Raw genomic sequence first — 17069 nt, forward strand, 5'->3', positions numbered from 1 at the left:
TCAAAGGTAAGGAAAGAGAGGGAAAAAAGGTAGGGAAAGAAAAGACTACGAAAGGGAAGAAGAGAAGAAGCATGGTTGGGGGGTGGGGGGGAATTACCTAAAGTGAGAGAATTCAATATTCATGCCATTAAGCTGCAAGGATCCAAGACGGAAAATGAGGTGCTGTTCCTCCAGTTTGCACTTGGAATTCTCCTGGCAGTGGAGGAGGCCGAGGACTGACATATCAGTGATAGTGTGGGAGGGGGAGTTGAAGTGACTGGCAACAGGCAGGTGCAGGTCGTAGTTACAGACAGAGCGCAGGTGTTCTGCGAAACAGTCGCCAAGTCTGCGTTTGGTCTCACCAATGTAGAGTCACTGCCACTCACCATACATCTACCTATCACCACCCTGTGCCCATCCTGCTTCCCATCTTTTGTCCACCTATCACTGCTCTGCTTTTCCCTCCTGTACTGTATATTGGGCTTCCCCTTTCCCTATCTGCAGTCCTGAAGAAGGGTCCTGACCCAAAACATTGACTGCCTGCTTTTCTCCATGGCCTGCTGAGTTCCTCCAGCATCGTGTTTTTTCATCTTTTGCAAGTATATGCTCCCAGTCTACCTTTGACAGATCCTGTTTTATTTTAATGAAATTGGCTTTGCCTCAATTTAATGGCTTTATTCCTGGTCCATCCCTATTAGTTGCACATTCTGTCTTGTTAATTTGTTTTAAAAATGATAATGAGTTGGAATACTGGATACTTTTTGTCTATTTTTCTGATGTGGCATTGAGACAAACTGCAACTGCCATGCTTGATAAATTATCAAAGACTTCAGGCTCAAGCCTAACACCTTAAATCAAAAAACAGCTCATAAGTAATACAAGTTTTATTTATTAACAAATGATGTCTTTCAAATACCATATCCAGTTATTTAAATAGTATGTAACAGAATATGTACACTTAATGTGCACATATCCAGTATTTATTCATCAATTGTCAAATCTTTTGAGTTCAAAAATGTTCTTCGTTTAAACATATGCTTCTTTTACCATGCATATAAAATAATGTTATACAATAATTTATAGTAAATTCAACTGTTAAGATTCCTCAATATCAGTTAAGTCTGCATTTCCCAGCCTTCATTAGACACACTTCGAAACTTTTTTGAAAAATACAACAGACTATAAAGTTTAAACTGGCAGGTAACAAGGTAAACACCCAAATTCGGTACACATACATGTACGATAACAAAGTACAGTACTAGTACTCTGATATTCATCCATTAATTCCATGAGTTCTTAACCATAATCTGAATGCAAATTAGTTGTAACAAGATAAATTGCAGTTGTTTAAGTTGTACATCAGGTATATGCATCACTGTGCATGTGTTTCTGGGACAGGAACTACTCAAGTGTGGTCAGTCTTGTTTTAAATTCACACTGAGAACATTCAACCTGGGAATTGTTCTGTGTTGAAAACTCATTTAAATCATTAAAGGTAATCCATCTTCAAAAAAGTAAAAAAACATAAATCAGTTTGGCAGATGAAGTACTCTAAAAGATTTGAGTTTTTAAATCTTAACAGCATAATTGCTAATTCAGAACAAAATTATATTTCTAGTACCACCTATGACCTATTGGAACGAGTTCCTGCTTCTGTGGTATTTTATCAGCTTTCCATACCTCTTTCAAGTATGTAGATTTGTATACAAACCTAGAGCTTATCAGCAAACTGTTGATAGTGAGTTGAAAATCATCTGAACAAAGGGATAACTGGACAGTGGTTAGCAGTGGAACCAAGATGTTTTTTTCTTTGACCTGAGGCTATGGATGGAGGCCAATTGAAGGACTCAATTTGTTCCCCTGAATTGAGGTCAGTTTCTTCAGATCAGTCATATGAATAATCAGGGTCTGTATGCCTTAGTACTATAATTAGATGATGTATATATCAAAGAAGCCATTGGAAATCTTAGTTCCTTCATTTAAGCTGTATATTTTCATCTTATTGTTGTACTCAGCATTTGGACAATTCTGAACAGCTGTACCCACGTATTTGAAACAGTTCTTTTTTGTCCCAAAGAATAAGATGAAATTCAATTTTCTTCATCACTGCTGCTCCATTCATCTTGGAAGATGGCATTTTGAGAGGTTCTGGCTTCACACTGTAAAATGTAAGATCAGTTATCAAATAAGTTCATATTTTGCTTCAAATTGTTCAAATATATTATTGACCAAATAAAATATACATGGTTTAGATTTCTAGGTATTAATTAATGTTACCTTTTTTTTTACTTTTTGTAGATTGAAAGGAAATCAAATGATGGTAAATCACTATGGTTCAATAGGACGAATATATCATACAAATAAATGAAAACCCTTCCTTCCCCTTTATGAAAACAACACCCAATCAGCAGCAACTTAAAGTTATCTGAAATGAAGCCATCTCTGATAATTACCAGGAATGGAGGCAGATGTGGAAGCAATTCCTTCATATAAAGGCATTTCTCCATCAACTTAAAAGCTCAAAGTATTTAACCTTACCTGAGCTCTGAACATAAATGTCATGTAGGACTGGGACACTCTTGAGAGAGAGTGTATCCACGGATGCATTATGTCCTATTTTTAAAATATTGTAAAGAAGTAGACTGTGATTTTCCTGGAACCAGGGCACCCTTTCCAACTAAAAGTCAAAAGCTCTATCCAAACAAATTATTTTTTGGATCAAATTTTGTGCATTTTGTTATGAGAAGGAGGTATTTTAATGCCGGGAATGGAGTACAAGCACATTTACAGAGTAAAGCTCCTTGAATCTTGTTCCAAGAATGTGCCTCAGTCTTAAATTTAAAGATAAGCATCTCAGTGTGACTACTGCATTTCGCATTACAGCAATCCTAACATGGTGCTTTATGAAGAGCGAGCATCAATCAAACATTTAGATATTTTTGTCATATTTTTAAACATTCTTTCTTCATTGTAGTTGCAGAGGAAACTGCCAATTTCAGGGTAATTTTACATTATGGTACTGCCCTGAACTCATCTAATCTAGAATTGAAACCAGGTTACAAAGCTAAAAGATAATATCCAATGTACCACCCAACTATGTGCACCTCTGTGGTATTTACAAAACCCCAATGTCAGTTTGCTTTAAAATAGAGCAGAATAGCAAAGCTAAGTACACAAAAAAATCTGTTGTAACTGTGTTTCACTTCCTTTTGGGTTGCCTTGGTCAGTTCAATTGACCGTGGAAAGTCCTCTGCACAAACATCTGGTATGTTCCAAAAGTGGGAGGGCGGTCCTTCAGAGTAGTTAATCAACAGCTTGATGCAGCTAAACTCAGTTATATAATTAAGCCAGCTTCTCAGAGTTCTCCACTATTAACTCCAGTCCTGCTTTGTGCCACCAGCAAGACAAAAGACTCACTAAAGATGATGGTACATTGGTTTTCATTTGGGGGGGGAATGATGTTGAAAGGCCTCAACATTGACTCCAGACCCCATGAAGTCTCATGGCATCAGTCCAAACACAGCAAGGCAACCTGCCTCCTGGTTCCCACCGTGGCACCCCCTTATCTCCCCAACCCACCAGCTGAAGGATGAGTATTGAAGTCCTAGTTACTCTCAGTCAGCGATGTTGGACAGGTCACATCCATCACATACCCAACACCAGATACCTGAAACAGGCACCCTATTCCGATAAATGGTAGAAATGCCGAATTCATACAAGGTGTTGACTTACTTAAAATAAATATTGAGGAGATGTTTAGGTGAAGTTTCTACAGTTAGAGCCCAGAACATGTGAAGAACAACGTGCATTTTGAGAAACCTCAAAAAAAATTTGAATCAGAAAATAAAGTGCAGAAAGCAGCCAGCACAGATGTGAATAATTTCATTCTGTGGTTCTATTAGAGAAGATATTACAATATCATGTACTAGGGAATTAAAATGTTCTGGATAAATTGCTCACCCCTTTAGGTTCATCATTTTCCACACCTATTCGACCAAGATCTGGAATCCATGCTAAAATATTAACATCACTGCCACCACTATAGAGCTCCTGCAAAGAAAGAAATCCATTTACAGCATATACTTGAAGACCAGACCTCAATAGTATCTGGTCTTGGAAAGCACAACACATTTTCCCGAACAAGTTCTTTTAAAAATTAAAAATAAATAGAGAAGGGCAATTTAAATTTAAAGTTGTCATTTCATCTTCCTCACTTCACAGAACAAGAACTGGCATTTCGCTTTAAACAGAGTGTAGATTGCATTACTGGGAGAAGTGACTGACTGAAATTACTACATCTGGCAGGAAAAAGGAACTGAATTAATTTTAGCAGGGGTACAACTGTAACTCAGAAAACTTTACTAATTATGTAATTTCAATCATGTCAATACAGAAATTGAAAATTAAAATCTGCAGATCTAGAAATTTGAAATTAAAATAGGAAATACTGGAATCATTCAGCAGGTTAGGTAGCATCTATGGACAGGGAAAAAGAGTTAACGGAAGCCTACTTATTCCCACTCTACCTCCTGTAAGGACTGCATTCCATTCTCCTAGTTCCTCTATCTCTGCTATATCTGCTTCAATAATGAGAATGTCTTCCCTCTTCCCAAACAATGGCTCCCCTTCTACCATGGTTAGATCAACATTGAACATAGAAGAGTACATCACAGGAACAGGCTCTTCAGTCCACGATGTCGGTGCCGTGCATGATACCAAAATAAAACTAATCCCTTCTGCCTGCTCATGATCCATATCCCTTCATTCCCTGCATATTCATGTGCCTCTTGAACGCCACTATTATATCTGCTTCCACTACCACCCCTGGCAGCAGGTTCCAGGCACCTACCACTCTCTGTGTAAAAGAACTTGCCTTACACATCCCCTTTAAACTTTCCCCTCACCTTAAAGCTATGATCTTTAGTATTCAACATTTCTACTCTGCGAAAAAGATTCTGGCTGCCTATCCTATCTCTGCCTCTCATAATTTTATAAACTTCTAACTTCTATCAGGTCTCCCGTCAGCCTATGATGCTCCAGAGAAAACAATCCAAATTCGTCCAACCTCTCCTGATAGCTAATACCCTCTAATCCAGGCAACATCCTGGTAAACCTCTTCTAAACTCTCTCCAAAGTCTTCCTGTAATGGGGCGACCAGAACTGCACACAATGTTTCAAGTGTGGCCTAATCAACGTTTTATACAACTGCAACAATGACTGCCTGACTCTTCTACTCTTGGCTGGATTAAACTCCACCTGCCATTTCTCTGCCAAATTTCCACTTATCTATATCCTGCTGTATCCTTTGACGACCTTCTTCACTGTCCGCAACTCCACCAATATTTGTGTTGTCTGCAAACTTACTAACCCACCCTTCTACATTTTTGTCTAAGTCATTTATTTATATCACAAACAACAGAGGTCCCAGCACTGATGACTGCAGAACACCACTGGTCACAGACCTCCAGCCAGAATAACACCCTTCCAACCACTACCCTGTCTTCTATGGGCAAGCAAATTCTGAATCCAAGCTACCAATTCATCGTGGATCCCACAAATCTTAATCTTCCTGATCAACCAACCCTGATGGATCTTGTGAAATGCTTTACCAAAGTCCATGTAGACAACATCCACTAACCAGCCTCATCAATCACCTTGGTCACCTCCTTAAAAAATTCAATCAAGTATGTAAGATGTGACCTGCCCTGCACAAAGCCATGCTGACTGTTCCTAATTAGCCCATGTTCTTCCAAATGTGAGTAAATTCTATCCCTAGGAATCATCTCCAATAGCTTCCTTATGACTGATGTGAGGCTCACTGGCCCATAATTACCTGGATTATTCCCATTTCCCTTCTTAAACAAAGGAAGAACATTGGCTAGAGAAGCAAAGGACTGCAGATGCTGGAATCTAGATGAAAAACACTATGATGCTGGAGGAACTGAGCAGGCCAGGCAACATTGGCTACTCTCCAGTTCTTCGGGACTTTGGCTGTGGCCAGAGAGGATACAAAGATCTTCATCAAAGCCCCAGCATTCTCTTCTCTTGTCTCTCTCAATAACCTGGGATTTATCCACCTTAATGCTCTTCAAGAGACACAATGCCACCTCCTTCTTGATCTCAAAATGCCCTGGCATATTAGAATATCCCACACTGATCTCACTATCCTCCATGTCCTTCTCCTTAGTGAATACTGATGCAAAGTACTCATTTAGTACTTCTCCAACATCCTCTGACTCCAAGCATAAATTCCCTCCTTTATCCTTGAGCAGTCCTCCCCTCTCCCTCGTTACCCTCTTGGTTTTAATGTACATATTAAATGCCTTGGGATTCTCTTTAATCCACTTGCTAAGGAGATTTTATACCCCCTTTTGGCCCTCCTAATTCCTTGCTTGAGTTCTTTCCTGCTTTCTTCATATTCCTCAAAAGGCCCTGTCCAACTTCAGCTTCTAACCCTTACAAGTGCTCCCTGTTTCTTTTTGACTAAATTTGCAACCTCTCTCACCATCCAAGGTTCCCTACCTTGCCATCCTTCTTACTGGAACGTCTCCCAATACAAGGTCCAGTATGGTGCCTCCTCTAGTTGGACTATCCATATACTGTTTCAAGAAACCCTCTAGGATGCACCTAACAAATTCTACTCTGTCTATGGCTCTTGCACTAAGGCAGTCCCAGTCAATATTGGCGAAGTTAAAATCACCCATCAGAGTGAATGCACGTTTCCTATTTTTGAGCTCTACCCATACTACCTCAGTAGATGAGCCCTCCAATATATCCCCTCTGGGTGCAGCTGTGACATTCTCCGATTAGCAATGCAACTCCTACCTCCCTCTGTATCACGTTGACCGAGCCCTCAACTGTGTTTCATCTGTTTCCTGCACTCACGCCCTCTCCTTCCAGCCCAAGCAAGGGTAGAGTTCCCCTGGTCTTCACTTTCCACTCCACCAGCCTTCAACAGATTACCTTCCACAATTTCTGCCACCTTCAACGAGATTCCACCACTAAATGCGTCTTTCCCTCCCCTTTCATTGTTATGAAGAGGTTGAACCCTCCTGACTCCTTGCTTTGCCCATTCATCTCAATCAACCATACCCCTTCTCATGGCACTTTTCCATGCAACTACAGAAGTGCAACACCTGCTCTTTTACCTTGTCCTTTCCCATGACCTAGGGACCAGAACAATTCTTCCACGTGAAGCTGTGATTCATTTGCACTTCTTCCAATATAGTGTATTCATTAGGTGCTCATATGTGGTCTCATCTACATTAGAGATTGGACTTTGCAAAGCACTTTCATTAAGTGCACAGGGGCAGCCCTGACCTTCCAGTTGCCTGTCTTTTTAATCCTCCATTCTACGCCTAGTTTGACCTATCTGAGAGTAGTCTCCTACACTGTTAAAATAAGTCTCAATATAAGCTTCAGGAACAACACCTCATCTTCTGCCTGAGCATGTTGCAGCTTTGCAAACTCAAAATTGAATTCTTCAATTTCAGGTAATTTGCTTTCTCTGTATCAGAACTGGCCTATAAATCTATGATACTGGTTCAGATTTCTCTCTCTCTGTTAGCACAGCATGTCCTGTTGTGGATGTCCTCCAGCCCTGCATTTTGCAACTTTTATGTTCCTTTGTTTGGATTGTCACTCTGTAACTGCCCCTTTTTCATAACTTTTCGAGTCCTTTGTTCAAATTCTCTCTCCATATGTCCCCTATTAATCCATCAATTGGATGATCTTTACATCTTATTCCTCTTTCCAACTGTGACTTCACTTTGTCAGAAATATTTCCTTTGTCTTCCTCCACAGCCTCTGCACTTAAAACCAACTTGTTTTCTCTCTTTCCCAGTTCTGACAAAGGGTCTTCAACCTGAAATGTTAACTCCATTCTCCTTTCCAAAGCTGACCACAGCGGATTTCCGCAGTAAAATTCAGCAGTTCCTTAAGTGTTAGGTACTGCTGTTCATCTGTTAAGAACTTGTCTGGGTCTGGCGAGAAGATAGGGTTGGTTGGAGGTTTCATCAGGTCTTTGGAAGTGCAGAGGAAGGATGCCTGGAGAATGGGGCCTTTGCAGGTAGATGGGCAGAGGAGGAACTGACAGTAGATTCTGGAGATTGGAGTCCTAGGTCCAGAAACTGGAGCTTTGTGGAACATGGGCTCCAGCGTTCAGGACCTAGGTTTGGCTCCAACACTGGGTTAAACCTGCTCCACAAAGTTTCCTTTAAAAAGGACTGCTCCACCTACAGGAGCACGATGAAAATATGATTGTTAAAGGAGTGCCCAATGACAGACAATATTTTCCTGGAAATTCCTTTGTAGCCAGTGGCACATTATACTGAAAGCGAAGATAATTGCTATAAATATCTCTCTAGTATTAGAGGAATTAAGGCATATGACACCCGTGTAGCCATATTTCCTTCTTGTAACAAAAGAAAAAATCAAATTTGTGTTTCTTCATCTGTTTACTCTCTAATAATTATTTATTTGATTTCTGAAAAAGTGCTAAACAGAATATATGCAAGTAGAGATTTCCAGCAAGAATACATTCCCAACTCTTGCTTAATGATCCCTAATGGGTTAGAAATAACACCTAAGCAAAACGGAAACTATGGATATCTTAAGTTAGTATATGAAAATCAGCAATATCCTTGTCATAGAACAATTGGAATTCAATTCACCAGTTAGCTGGAGATCTTTTAACAGTAGCAATGAAAATACAGACTAAGAAATTTACTTACCTGGAAGTAAGACTGGAATGTGCAGCAGTTTACATAATTATAATGCCCCCTGAGTTCAGTTAGCAGTTGTCCTGCGTAGATATCATAAACTGCAATACAACTATCGACAGGGACAAAGGCAAAATCTGGGCTGCAGCCACTGGACACCGTAAACTTGAGATTCTTTCGGCTGCCATTGCACACTCTTCCATAGTTCACCTGCAAGTATTAATCTGAAGTTACTTATTCAAATAGTTCAGTTTTCTTTCATTTCAATTTTATAACTTTTTGCACTTTAATTATGTTGTACTGGCCAAGTTGGAAAACCTACTGTGCTAGACAAAGAATACATTCACTCAAATCCCATGTTTTCTTAAAAATTTTGCACACCAATTCCTGGTCAAAAGCTCTATGAAAGTCCAACTCAATTTAACAATCCTCATGTGTACTTACCCATCAGAAACACGTTCATTTATTGTGACAATTGTTACCCAAACAGAATCTGGCTTTTAATCTGATACATGTTAATCCTTACCAAATTAAAACTGAATCATCGCACAGGATCTCATCCTTAGACATCCTTCCTTATTCCTTCTGAGTACATTGTAGTGATGAATTTTCAAGTTACCATTCCTGCCCTTGTTTAAGCTGTGTCTCTTGTTACCACTAGTTCATTACCCCTGTGGCAACTATTCCCCTACTATCACCTCAAATTTACAAATTTCTCAGTCTTTCTTATCCATTTTTATCCCCACTATTTGGTTGCAAAGGTGCTTTAATGTGTAGCTAGAATTTCCTCAATGCAATTCAACTTCACCTCAGACAAATGACTTACTTATGAATTATTGTCTTTTGCGCCCCCTCAGATTCCCACAAATCTGTGCATTTCCAGCAGTTTTATTTCTAATTCCAGATTTCCAGCAAGTTTCATTTTTTGCTTTTTTTTCCAAATCTCTTTCACTGGCTGTCATAAATGCAACATATCTGTTATTTAGTAACATCGCTTCTGTGATAATTACATTCATTCTTTACACAACACATAAGGAACACTTAAAGGTAGAACTAAAAGTTTTACACAGTTCCTACGGAACATAAAAAGCTGTAACATTTTGCTAAAATGAGCAGTAGATGATTAGTACTTCCCTCGCATCAACAACTCACAGGGTCATAGAGTTGGACAGCACAGAAATACACCCTTTGGCCCACCGTGTCTATGAGGACCATCACGCCCATCTATACTAATCCAACTTGCCTGCATTATTTTCATATCACTCCATGCCCTGCTCATGCAAGTACCTGTCCAGATGCCTCTTAAATGTTGTTACTGTTCCTACCTCCACCACCACCTCTGACAGCTCATTTCAGATACCAACTACTCTTGATGTGAAAAATTTACCCCTCGGATCCCCTTTAAACCTCTTCCCTCTCACCTTAAACCTATGCCCTCTAGTTTTAGCCACCACTATCATGGGAAACTGGCTCTGGCCATCTCCCATTGGCTCATGGCTGTAAGCAACCTTCTACTTAAACAATATGAGAGGCTGGTGGCCATTGGCTTCAAAAAGTCTGAGGAAGCTTTGGACTTCCATGCAAATGCAGTTAAGCACAGAAGTCTGAAAAGTTTTGAAGGTCATAATGAGTCCAGGGAGGACAGGCATACAAAAAGCAACTCATTCACTCAAATGGAGTCATCGACTCTGTGTAGAAAAGCAAGAATAGGTCAAAGCTTTAAATATCCTGTTTTAAAAAAGGAATAAGTAGAGGATTTACCTTCACTTAACTTTTTCACAAGATCAGAGATACCATTCCATTGAGGAAGGCAAATAGAGTGTGCTGAATCTTTAAAATTCTCTGCCCTGGGGGACTGTGGAGATTCAGTCATTAACTGCATTCAAAATTGAGATTGAAAAATATCTGGCTATTAGCAGAGTCAAGAGATAGGGGAACAGAGCAGAAAATGGCAAGAGGTAGGAGATCAGATGGTGGGGCAGTATTGAAGGGACAAATATCTTTATTTCTTATGTTCATATGTGATTGACTACATTGGGAGGGTTGTTCCACAGACATGGTCATACTCACAGGATCATGACTTTCAACTAATGTCTTGGATTTCTTCATCCATGGGTACTTCCTATCCTACCAGCAAGGTAGATCAATCAGAGAGGGAGTGGACATGGGAGTCTTTACTAATGATTTCTCATCTTGCATAGTCTCAGCTTTGAACAAGGGCAAGGAGACCTTCTACTGATTACAGCCCTCATGTGATCAATCAGTAAAGCTGTACGTTGAAAGCCACTTGAATAAAGGACCAAAGGCATCCGATGTACTCCACCTTCATGGACGATGAGGATGCTCATGTAGCCTTCCAGTTATTTCACCAGAGTTATACTGGGTGAAGAACCAAGAATGGGCAGTAGCATCATCCCAGGCTATCCAAAGGACATTGCTGTGATATTGAGATTGAGGTAGATGGTGAGGGAACAAAAAGGAGAAAATCCTATTTGATCTCTTCCACACTACCCACCAGTTGCAAATGTACTTGGATCACGTCAATATTTGCAAGAATAACCTTGAGAAGACTAAATTCTGTATTCACATGGACAACATCCTTCATTTAGTTATATGGCACTACTAAATGAGATGGACCTAGAACAAATCTGGCAGCTCAAAACTGGATTTTCATGTGGTCCTCTGGGCCTTCAGCAAAGGCAGAATTGTGTTCCATCAGAACATTAACATGAAGCATATCCCTGATTCTACCATTACCATCCTGGCCAGTTGCATCATGGCCTGGTATGGCAATTCCAGGAATGCAAGAGGCTGCAGAGAATAGTGGACACAGCCCGCTCCATCATAGGCACAATCCTCCCCACCATCGACCACATCTATAGGAGGTGCTGCCTCAAGATGGCGGCATCTATCATCAAGGATCCCCACCATCCAGTTCGTGCCCTCTTCTCACTACTACCGTCAAGCAGGAGGTACAGAAGCCCAAAGTCCCACACCAACAGGTTCAGGAACAGCTACTTCCCTACAACCATCAGGTTCTTGAACCAACCTACACAATGCTAACCCTATCTCAGCAATAGAATACTACAGACCACCTCTTGCACTATCTTGGACTTCTCTGATTGTGCAAAAAGAGAGACAGTGTCTTTTTTTTCTCTCTCTCTCTCTTCACTGTCTTGTAATAATTTATATATAATCTATATTTTGTGTGTTGTCTGTACCTATGTGCCTGTCGTTGCTGCTGCAAGCAGTTTTTTTAATTGTACCTATACTGTACCCCACCATACTTGTGCACACGATAATAAACTCAACTTGAATTGACCATCAAGCTAGGCCACACGTGGTGGTTCAATGAGAACTGTGGGAAAGTATACCAGGAGCTACATTTAACATCCAAGCCTGATGAGGTTACATTGACAACGTTAACCAGTTGAAATGGTACTCTAGGGACAGAGTTAGGCAATACCACAACAAATGGATCAAATCAAAGTTCTGCTACATTTTACAATGAATATTGATGGACAATTAAATAACTGACAGGTGAAAGGCTACATGAGCATCCTCATCATAAGTGAAGGTGGAGCCCCGTAAACAAGTGCAAAAGGGAAGGATGATGCATTTGCAACCATCTCAGCCAGAATTGTTATATGGATGATTCAGCTCTGCCACCTCTTGAGGTCTGCACCATTACTGAAACCAGTGCTCAGCCAATATAATACACAGCAAGTTAAATGATAAAGAAATAATTAATTGATAAATGACCAATTTGTGGTTACGTGCACTGGATACAGCAAAACATATGGGACCCAACAAAATTCTGATTGTAGAATTAAAAACTGTGCTCCAGAACCATAAAAGCTCTCACCAACTGTCACAGTAAAGCTGCAAAACTGGCTTCTACCTGATAAAGAGAAAAATTGCTCCATAGAAAACAGGACAGAACAATCAGGCACAGCACTATAGTGTAGCGGTTAGCGCAACACTATTACAGCGCCAACGTGTAGGAGTTTGTACATTCTCCCCGTGACTACGTGTGTTTCCTCCGGGTGCTCCAGTTTCCTCCCACATTCCAAAGACGTACGGGTTAGGAAGTTGTGGGCATGCTATGTTGGCTCTGGAAGCGTGGTAACACTTGCGGGCTGCCCCCAGGACACTCTACACAAAGATGCATTTCACTGTGTGTTTCGATGTACTTGTGACTAATAAAGATCTTATCTTATCTGTAATTTAAGACTCCCATCCTCCTTCAATCACCATCAAAGCAATGGATAACAAAGCACTGGCAACTATCCTCAGTCATAAGTATCAAGTGAATAATCCACCTCTGCCTCCTGCTGTGCTGTCAAGTGGTACTTAGTGATGAATAACCTACCCATGGATGCTCAGTTTGGTTTCTGTCAAGACAACTTGAATCCAGACCTCATAACAGCTTTAGTCTTACAGTGAACAAAAACATTCAACTCAAACAAAAGGGAACTTTCTCCCATTGAAACAAAAGGAGCAGGTAACATTGCATGGAATCAAGGTGAACAAGTAATTCTTAAGTCAATGAGAATCTAAGGAAACCTCTCTTCCAGTTGAAGTCTTATCCGACATTAAAAAAAATATTGTGGCTGTGGCAGGTCAATCATCTTAGCCCCAGGCAAGGAGTATTCCAGGGTTGTTTCCCAGGCTCCACAAATGACAGTGGCTGCATCAATACCCTGCTTCCATCTCAAGTTCAGAAATGGGATGTTCATATGTGTTTATTTCCATTCATAACTCCTCAGATCAAGACACAGCATAACCCGGACAACATTCGGGCTTGCATGATATATGGTGTAATATTTGGGTCACACAAGTGCCGAGCAGTAACCATTTCCAACAAGAGAGGCTATCCAAAGTGAAAACAGAAAATGCAGGTCAGCCAGCATTGTGAAGAGTAAAGGAGTTAATAGTTCCTCTCAATGACCTTCCATCAGAAACTGGATTTCAAGAATCTAATCACCTCTCCTTGACATTCAATACCATTACCATCACTGAGTCTCCCACTATAAGTACCCTGGTGGTCACCATTAACCAATGTACTTAACTGGACCAGCACCATAAATATATTAGCTACAGAACCAAGCCAGAGGCAGGATACTCTTCAGCAAATGACACATGTCCTGACTTCCCATCATCTTCTATTGTCTACAATATGGAACAGAAAAAAGTGATGGAATGCTGTCCACATTATAACCACACTCCAGAACCCATGTGCCTTATCATGCTCCTTTGCCTACTGGACTAACTTAATCTTCCTACCACATATGACTGTACTTCCCACACAACTGTATATCTACTGTGTTCATTTCCCCTGCTAAATTACAACATAGCCTACAACAATTTAAGAAGGCAACTCATAACTACAAGTGTGTAATTGGTTGAGCAAAAATGCTGACCTTGCCTTCAACCCATGAACAAAAATTGATTCCATTTTGATCAAGAGTTTCATAACACAACATCAAATCTTCACAGATGCTAAATGACTGGTGTATTTCTAGCATTTCCTGATTCCATAATTTGTAGTTTCCTTTTATATTTTATTGTTACTTTGACTGTTATATTATCTATTTAACAGCCACTTAAAATACAGTAACTAAATTACAATTGAAGTCTTTCTATTTAGATTTAAGGTGTGTAGAAAATTGGAAGGTACCAGTGTATTCTTCCCCCGTGGAACTATTCCAGAGTCTCATGCGATCATCTGTGACCAATAGTTAAAAGATGAAGCCCATCACTAGTAAAGCATAGGCATTAACACGTCCATTATGAGCCAGTGTTTGCTGTCAAAGAAGAAATTGATCAAAATTTGTTATTAGTACTTCACCAATAATTAATAGAAATTGTAATAAAATCAGTACTCTGTCACATAGGAAGAAATTTGAAGATCTACAATAGAATCCTTAACTCATATTTTTCTTTTCAGAAGTTGATTGATTTTCAGTGTGTTTTCAATAATTTTACAATTTTACTTTGACTTCCAGCATTTGCAATAGTTTTTACTGAAGAGGTCACATATTTGATCCCTGTGAATTAGATGATTCCAGCTTGGGATGTAGTAAAATTGCTGAAAACTGGTAAAAGCTACAAGGGAATAAAATGGAGGAGACCAATCACAACTGTTTTCCAGTGACTACTAGTGAAAAGTCCATGTGAATATATTCTGTGGACATATAGTTGGCTTCTGTTATATTGCCTCGTTATTGGACAGTAAACAAAGTCTGAATTGGAAATATAAAGCATAGCAACATGGAAAAGCCTTTAAGATACTTGTGGAACTTTACATCAACAAGAGTCACTTATTACTGGAAAGAAAGAGTGCAACAATTTAAAATGCTGGGTAACCATTCAGCCCCACAGATGTACAGAATAACTCATTCATCTATGGTCTAGACTAGATTTGCAAGGGAAAGAGAATTAAACATGAGGTTTGCATTAAAATGACTAATATATCTTATGAAGAAAAACTTCCAAGCTTATTACCTGATTCTGAAGAAGATTTGGCAATCTCACCATTGTGCTGATCAAGCACAATTAAACTCCCAGAAGCATTCCGTACATCCCAGATCCTAACTTTGCTATCGGCACTAAGAGAAAGGTAATTTGAAAGAAAAGCTTTAGCAAAGGACATCAACAGCCTCCATGGAAATAATTTGCAGCGAGGTTGAAAGGGACACGGTAATACCGACAAATGGTGCAGTCAAAGTCTCCTGAATCTTTGTTGCAAGAACTGTGAGTTTGTGTCAAGTCCAGGAAGATGTGCAGTTTAAAGTGGCATCATGGTCGGCACAGACATCATGAGCCGAAGGACCTGTTCCTGTGCAGTACTGTTCTATGTTCAAGTCTTCACAAATAAAGACATATAAAATGTTCTCCTTTCAAATTTAGGATAGCTGAAGCCAATTGCAGCATTTCACTGCAGAATCAACCAAACTAAATGACCCATCAGGCCATGAACTCCAGCTTTCAGGTTTACTGACTTAAACAACTGAGCTGTGATAGGAATCCTCTCCTGATAGCTGACTCTATGTGTAAATGAGCTGAGCCATTCTGGGAGTTTTGGGGAGGTTTGGGTTGGGGACTGAAATTACTGAAAACAAATGTATTACTTATTTTAAAAAGGATTAGTACAAATTGGAAACTACAGAGAATGTTGTCAATTTTAATGAAAATCTTACTAAAGAAGATGAGATAACTACAGTTATTTAACTAATCTGTTTGAACTTTAGAGGAACAGGCGTAACCATAGAATTTATTTTCCAAAGCACCATCAAGTGATCAAGGAAATGCTACTAATATTGTGTATGTTGATTTTTGAAAAGCTCTGCACAAAATTTCACAGCAGTAATTATGGTTAAAGCAAGAGAGTCAGAGGAGTTAAAATATAGGTCTGGACAGAAAAAAAAAGTTTAAAAAAAACTGGCAACCAAGCTCTCCTCTGGTTAATAAAAATGGACAATGCTGGAATCACTCAGTAAGTCAGGCAGCATCTGTGGAACGAGAAACAGAATTAATGTTGCAGGTCCAAAACTCTCATCCGAACTGGGAAAGAAATATGTTAGTTTCAGTTACAGAGAAGGTGGGGGGGGGGGGGGGGGGAGGTGGGGAATGGGTAGAAAAAAGGGAACATCTTGATAGGATGTGACCAAATGAGTAAATGTGGCAGTTAGAGACAGATTATTCTCCTTTGTCAGTGTTACGTGTAGCGTAATAACAGGGCGTTGGGGACATGCCCAGTGGGCCAGTGGTTGAGACAGGAAAAGCAACTGAGCCAGAATCACAGAAATGGCCAATCCTGCTGTTCATCCATGGGTGATTTTAGCTCAGTTTTTTCTCTCAACTAGTATGGTCTGGCATGCTAGGAAGTCCCACAGCACTGCACTTCAAAGTACTTCTTTAGTTATCAAATGCTTTAGGCTCTCCAGAAGTTGTTATAAATGCTGAATACCTACGTGTCTTTTCCTTTCTAGGAAGATACCCAAGTTTAATTCACAGTCATGTCAAACCAAGCAATCTCAACTGGAAGGTTTACCATAACTGGCCTCAGCTCTCTTGTTTAAGAGATACAGACAAAATAAAACAAATTCTACTTCCTGACTCTCACATGAACTGTAATGGTAGTTTGTGACCATCAGCTGCATGAGGACAGCTGGTGCTTACCTCAAATACCATCATGTACAATGAAACAGTTTTCTTCTGTTTTATCATCAGAGATCACGGCCTATTGAACGAAGGTATCGTAGGATGTTAGCATATACGTAACCTTAAAAGCAGTAATTTTGACTTTGTATGACAGTGAGTCAGCAGCCTGTTTTACATTCTTTTGATTTTTGTTTTCATTGACTT

The 17069-nt window shown here is 39.8% G+C and overlaps 1 protein-coding gene across 1 annotated transcript in view; it reads right to left on the reverse strand.

Moving 5' to 3' along the window:
• Window positions 1-880: 880 nt before the first annotated feature.
• ercc8 (excision repair cross-complementation group 8) overlaps window positions 881-17069 on the reverse strand; it is a 35483-nt gene continuing 19294 nt past the window's right edge. The window contains 7 exon segments of the mRNA XM_052042129.1: window positions 881-2138; window positions 3940-4029; window positions 8712-8909; window positions 14380-14388; window positions 14390-14431; window positions 14433-14506; window positions 15207-15310. Of these exon segments, the coding sequence (XP_051898089.1) occupies window positions 2070-2138; window positions 3940-4029; window positions 8712-8909; window positions 14380-14388; window positions 14390-14431; window positions 14433-14506; window positions 15207-15310 (586 nt within the window). The 3' untranslated portion in view covers window positions 881-2069.

The sequence above is a fragment of the Pristis pectinata genome, chromosome 2, assembly GCF_009764475.1.
Source record: "Pristis pectinata isolate sPriPec2 chromosome 2, sPriPec2.1.pri, whole genome shotgun sequence".
Taxonomy (NCBI): Eukaryota; Metazoa; Chordata; class Chondrichthyes; order Rhinopristiformes; family Pristidae; genus Pristis; species Pristis pectinata.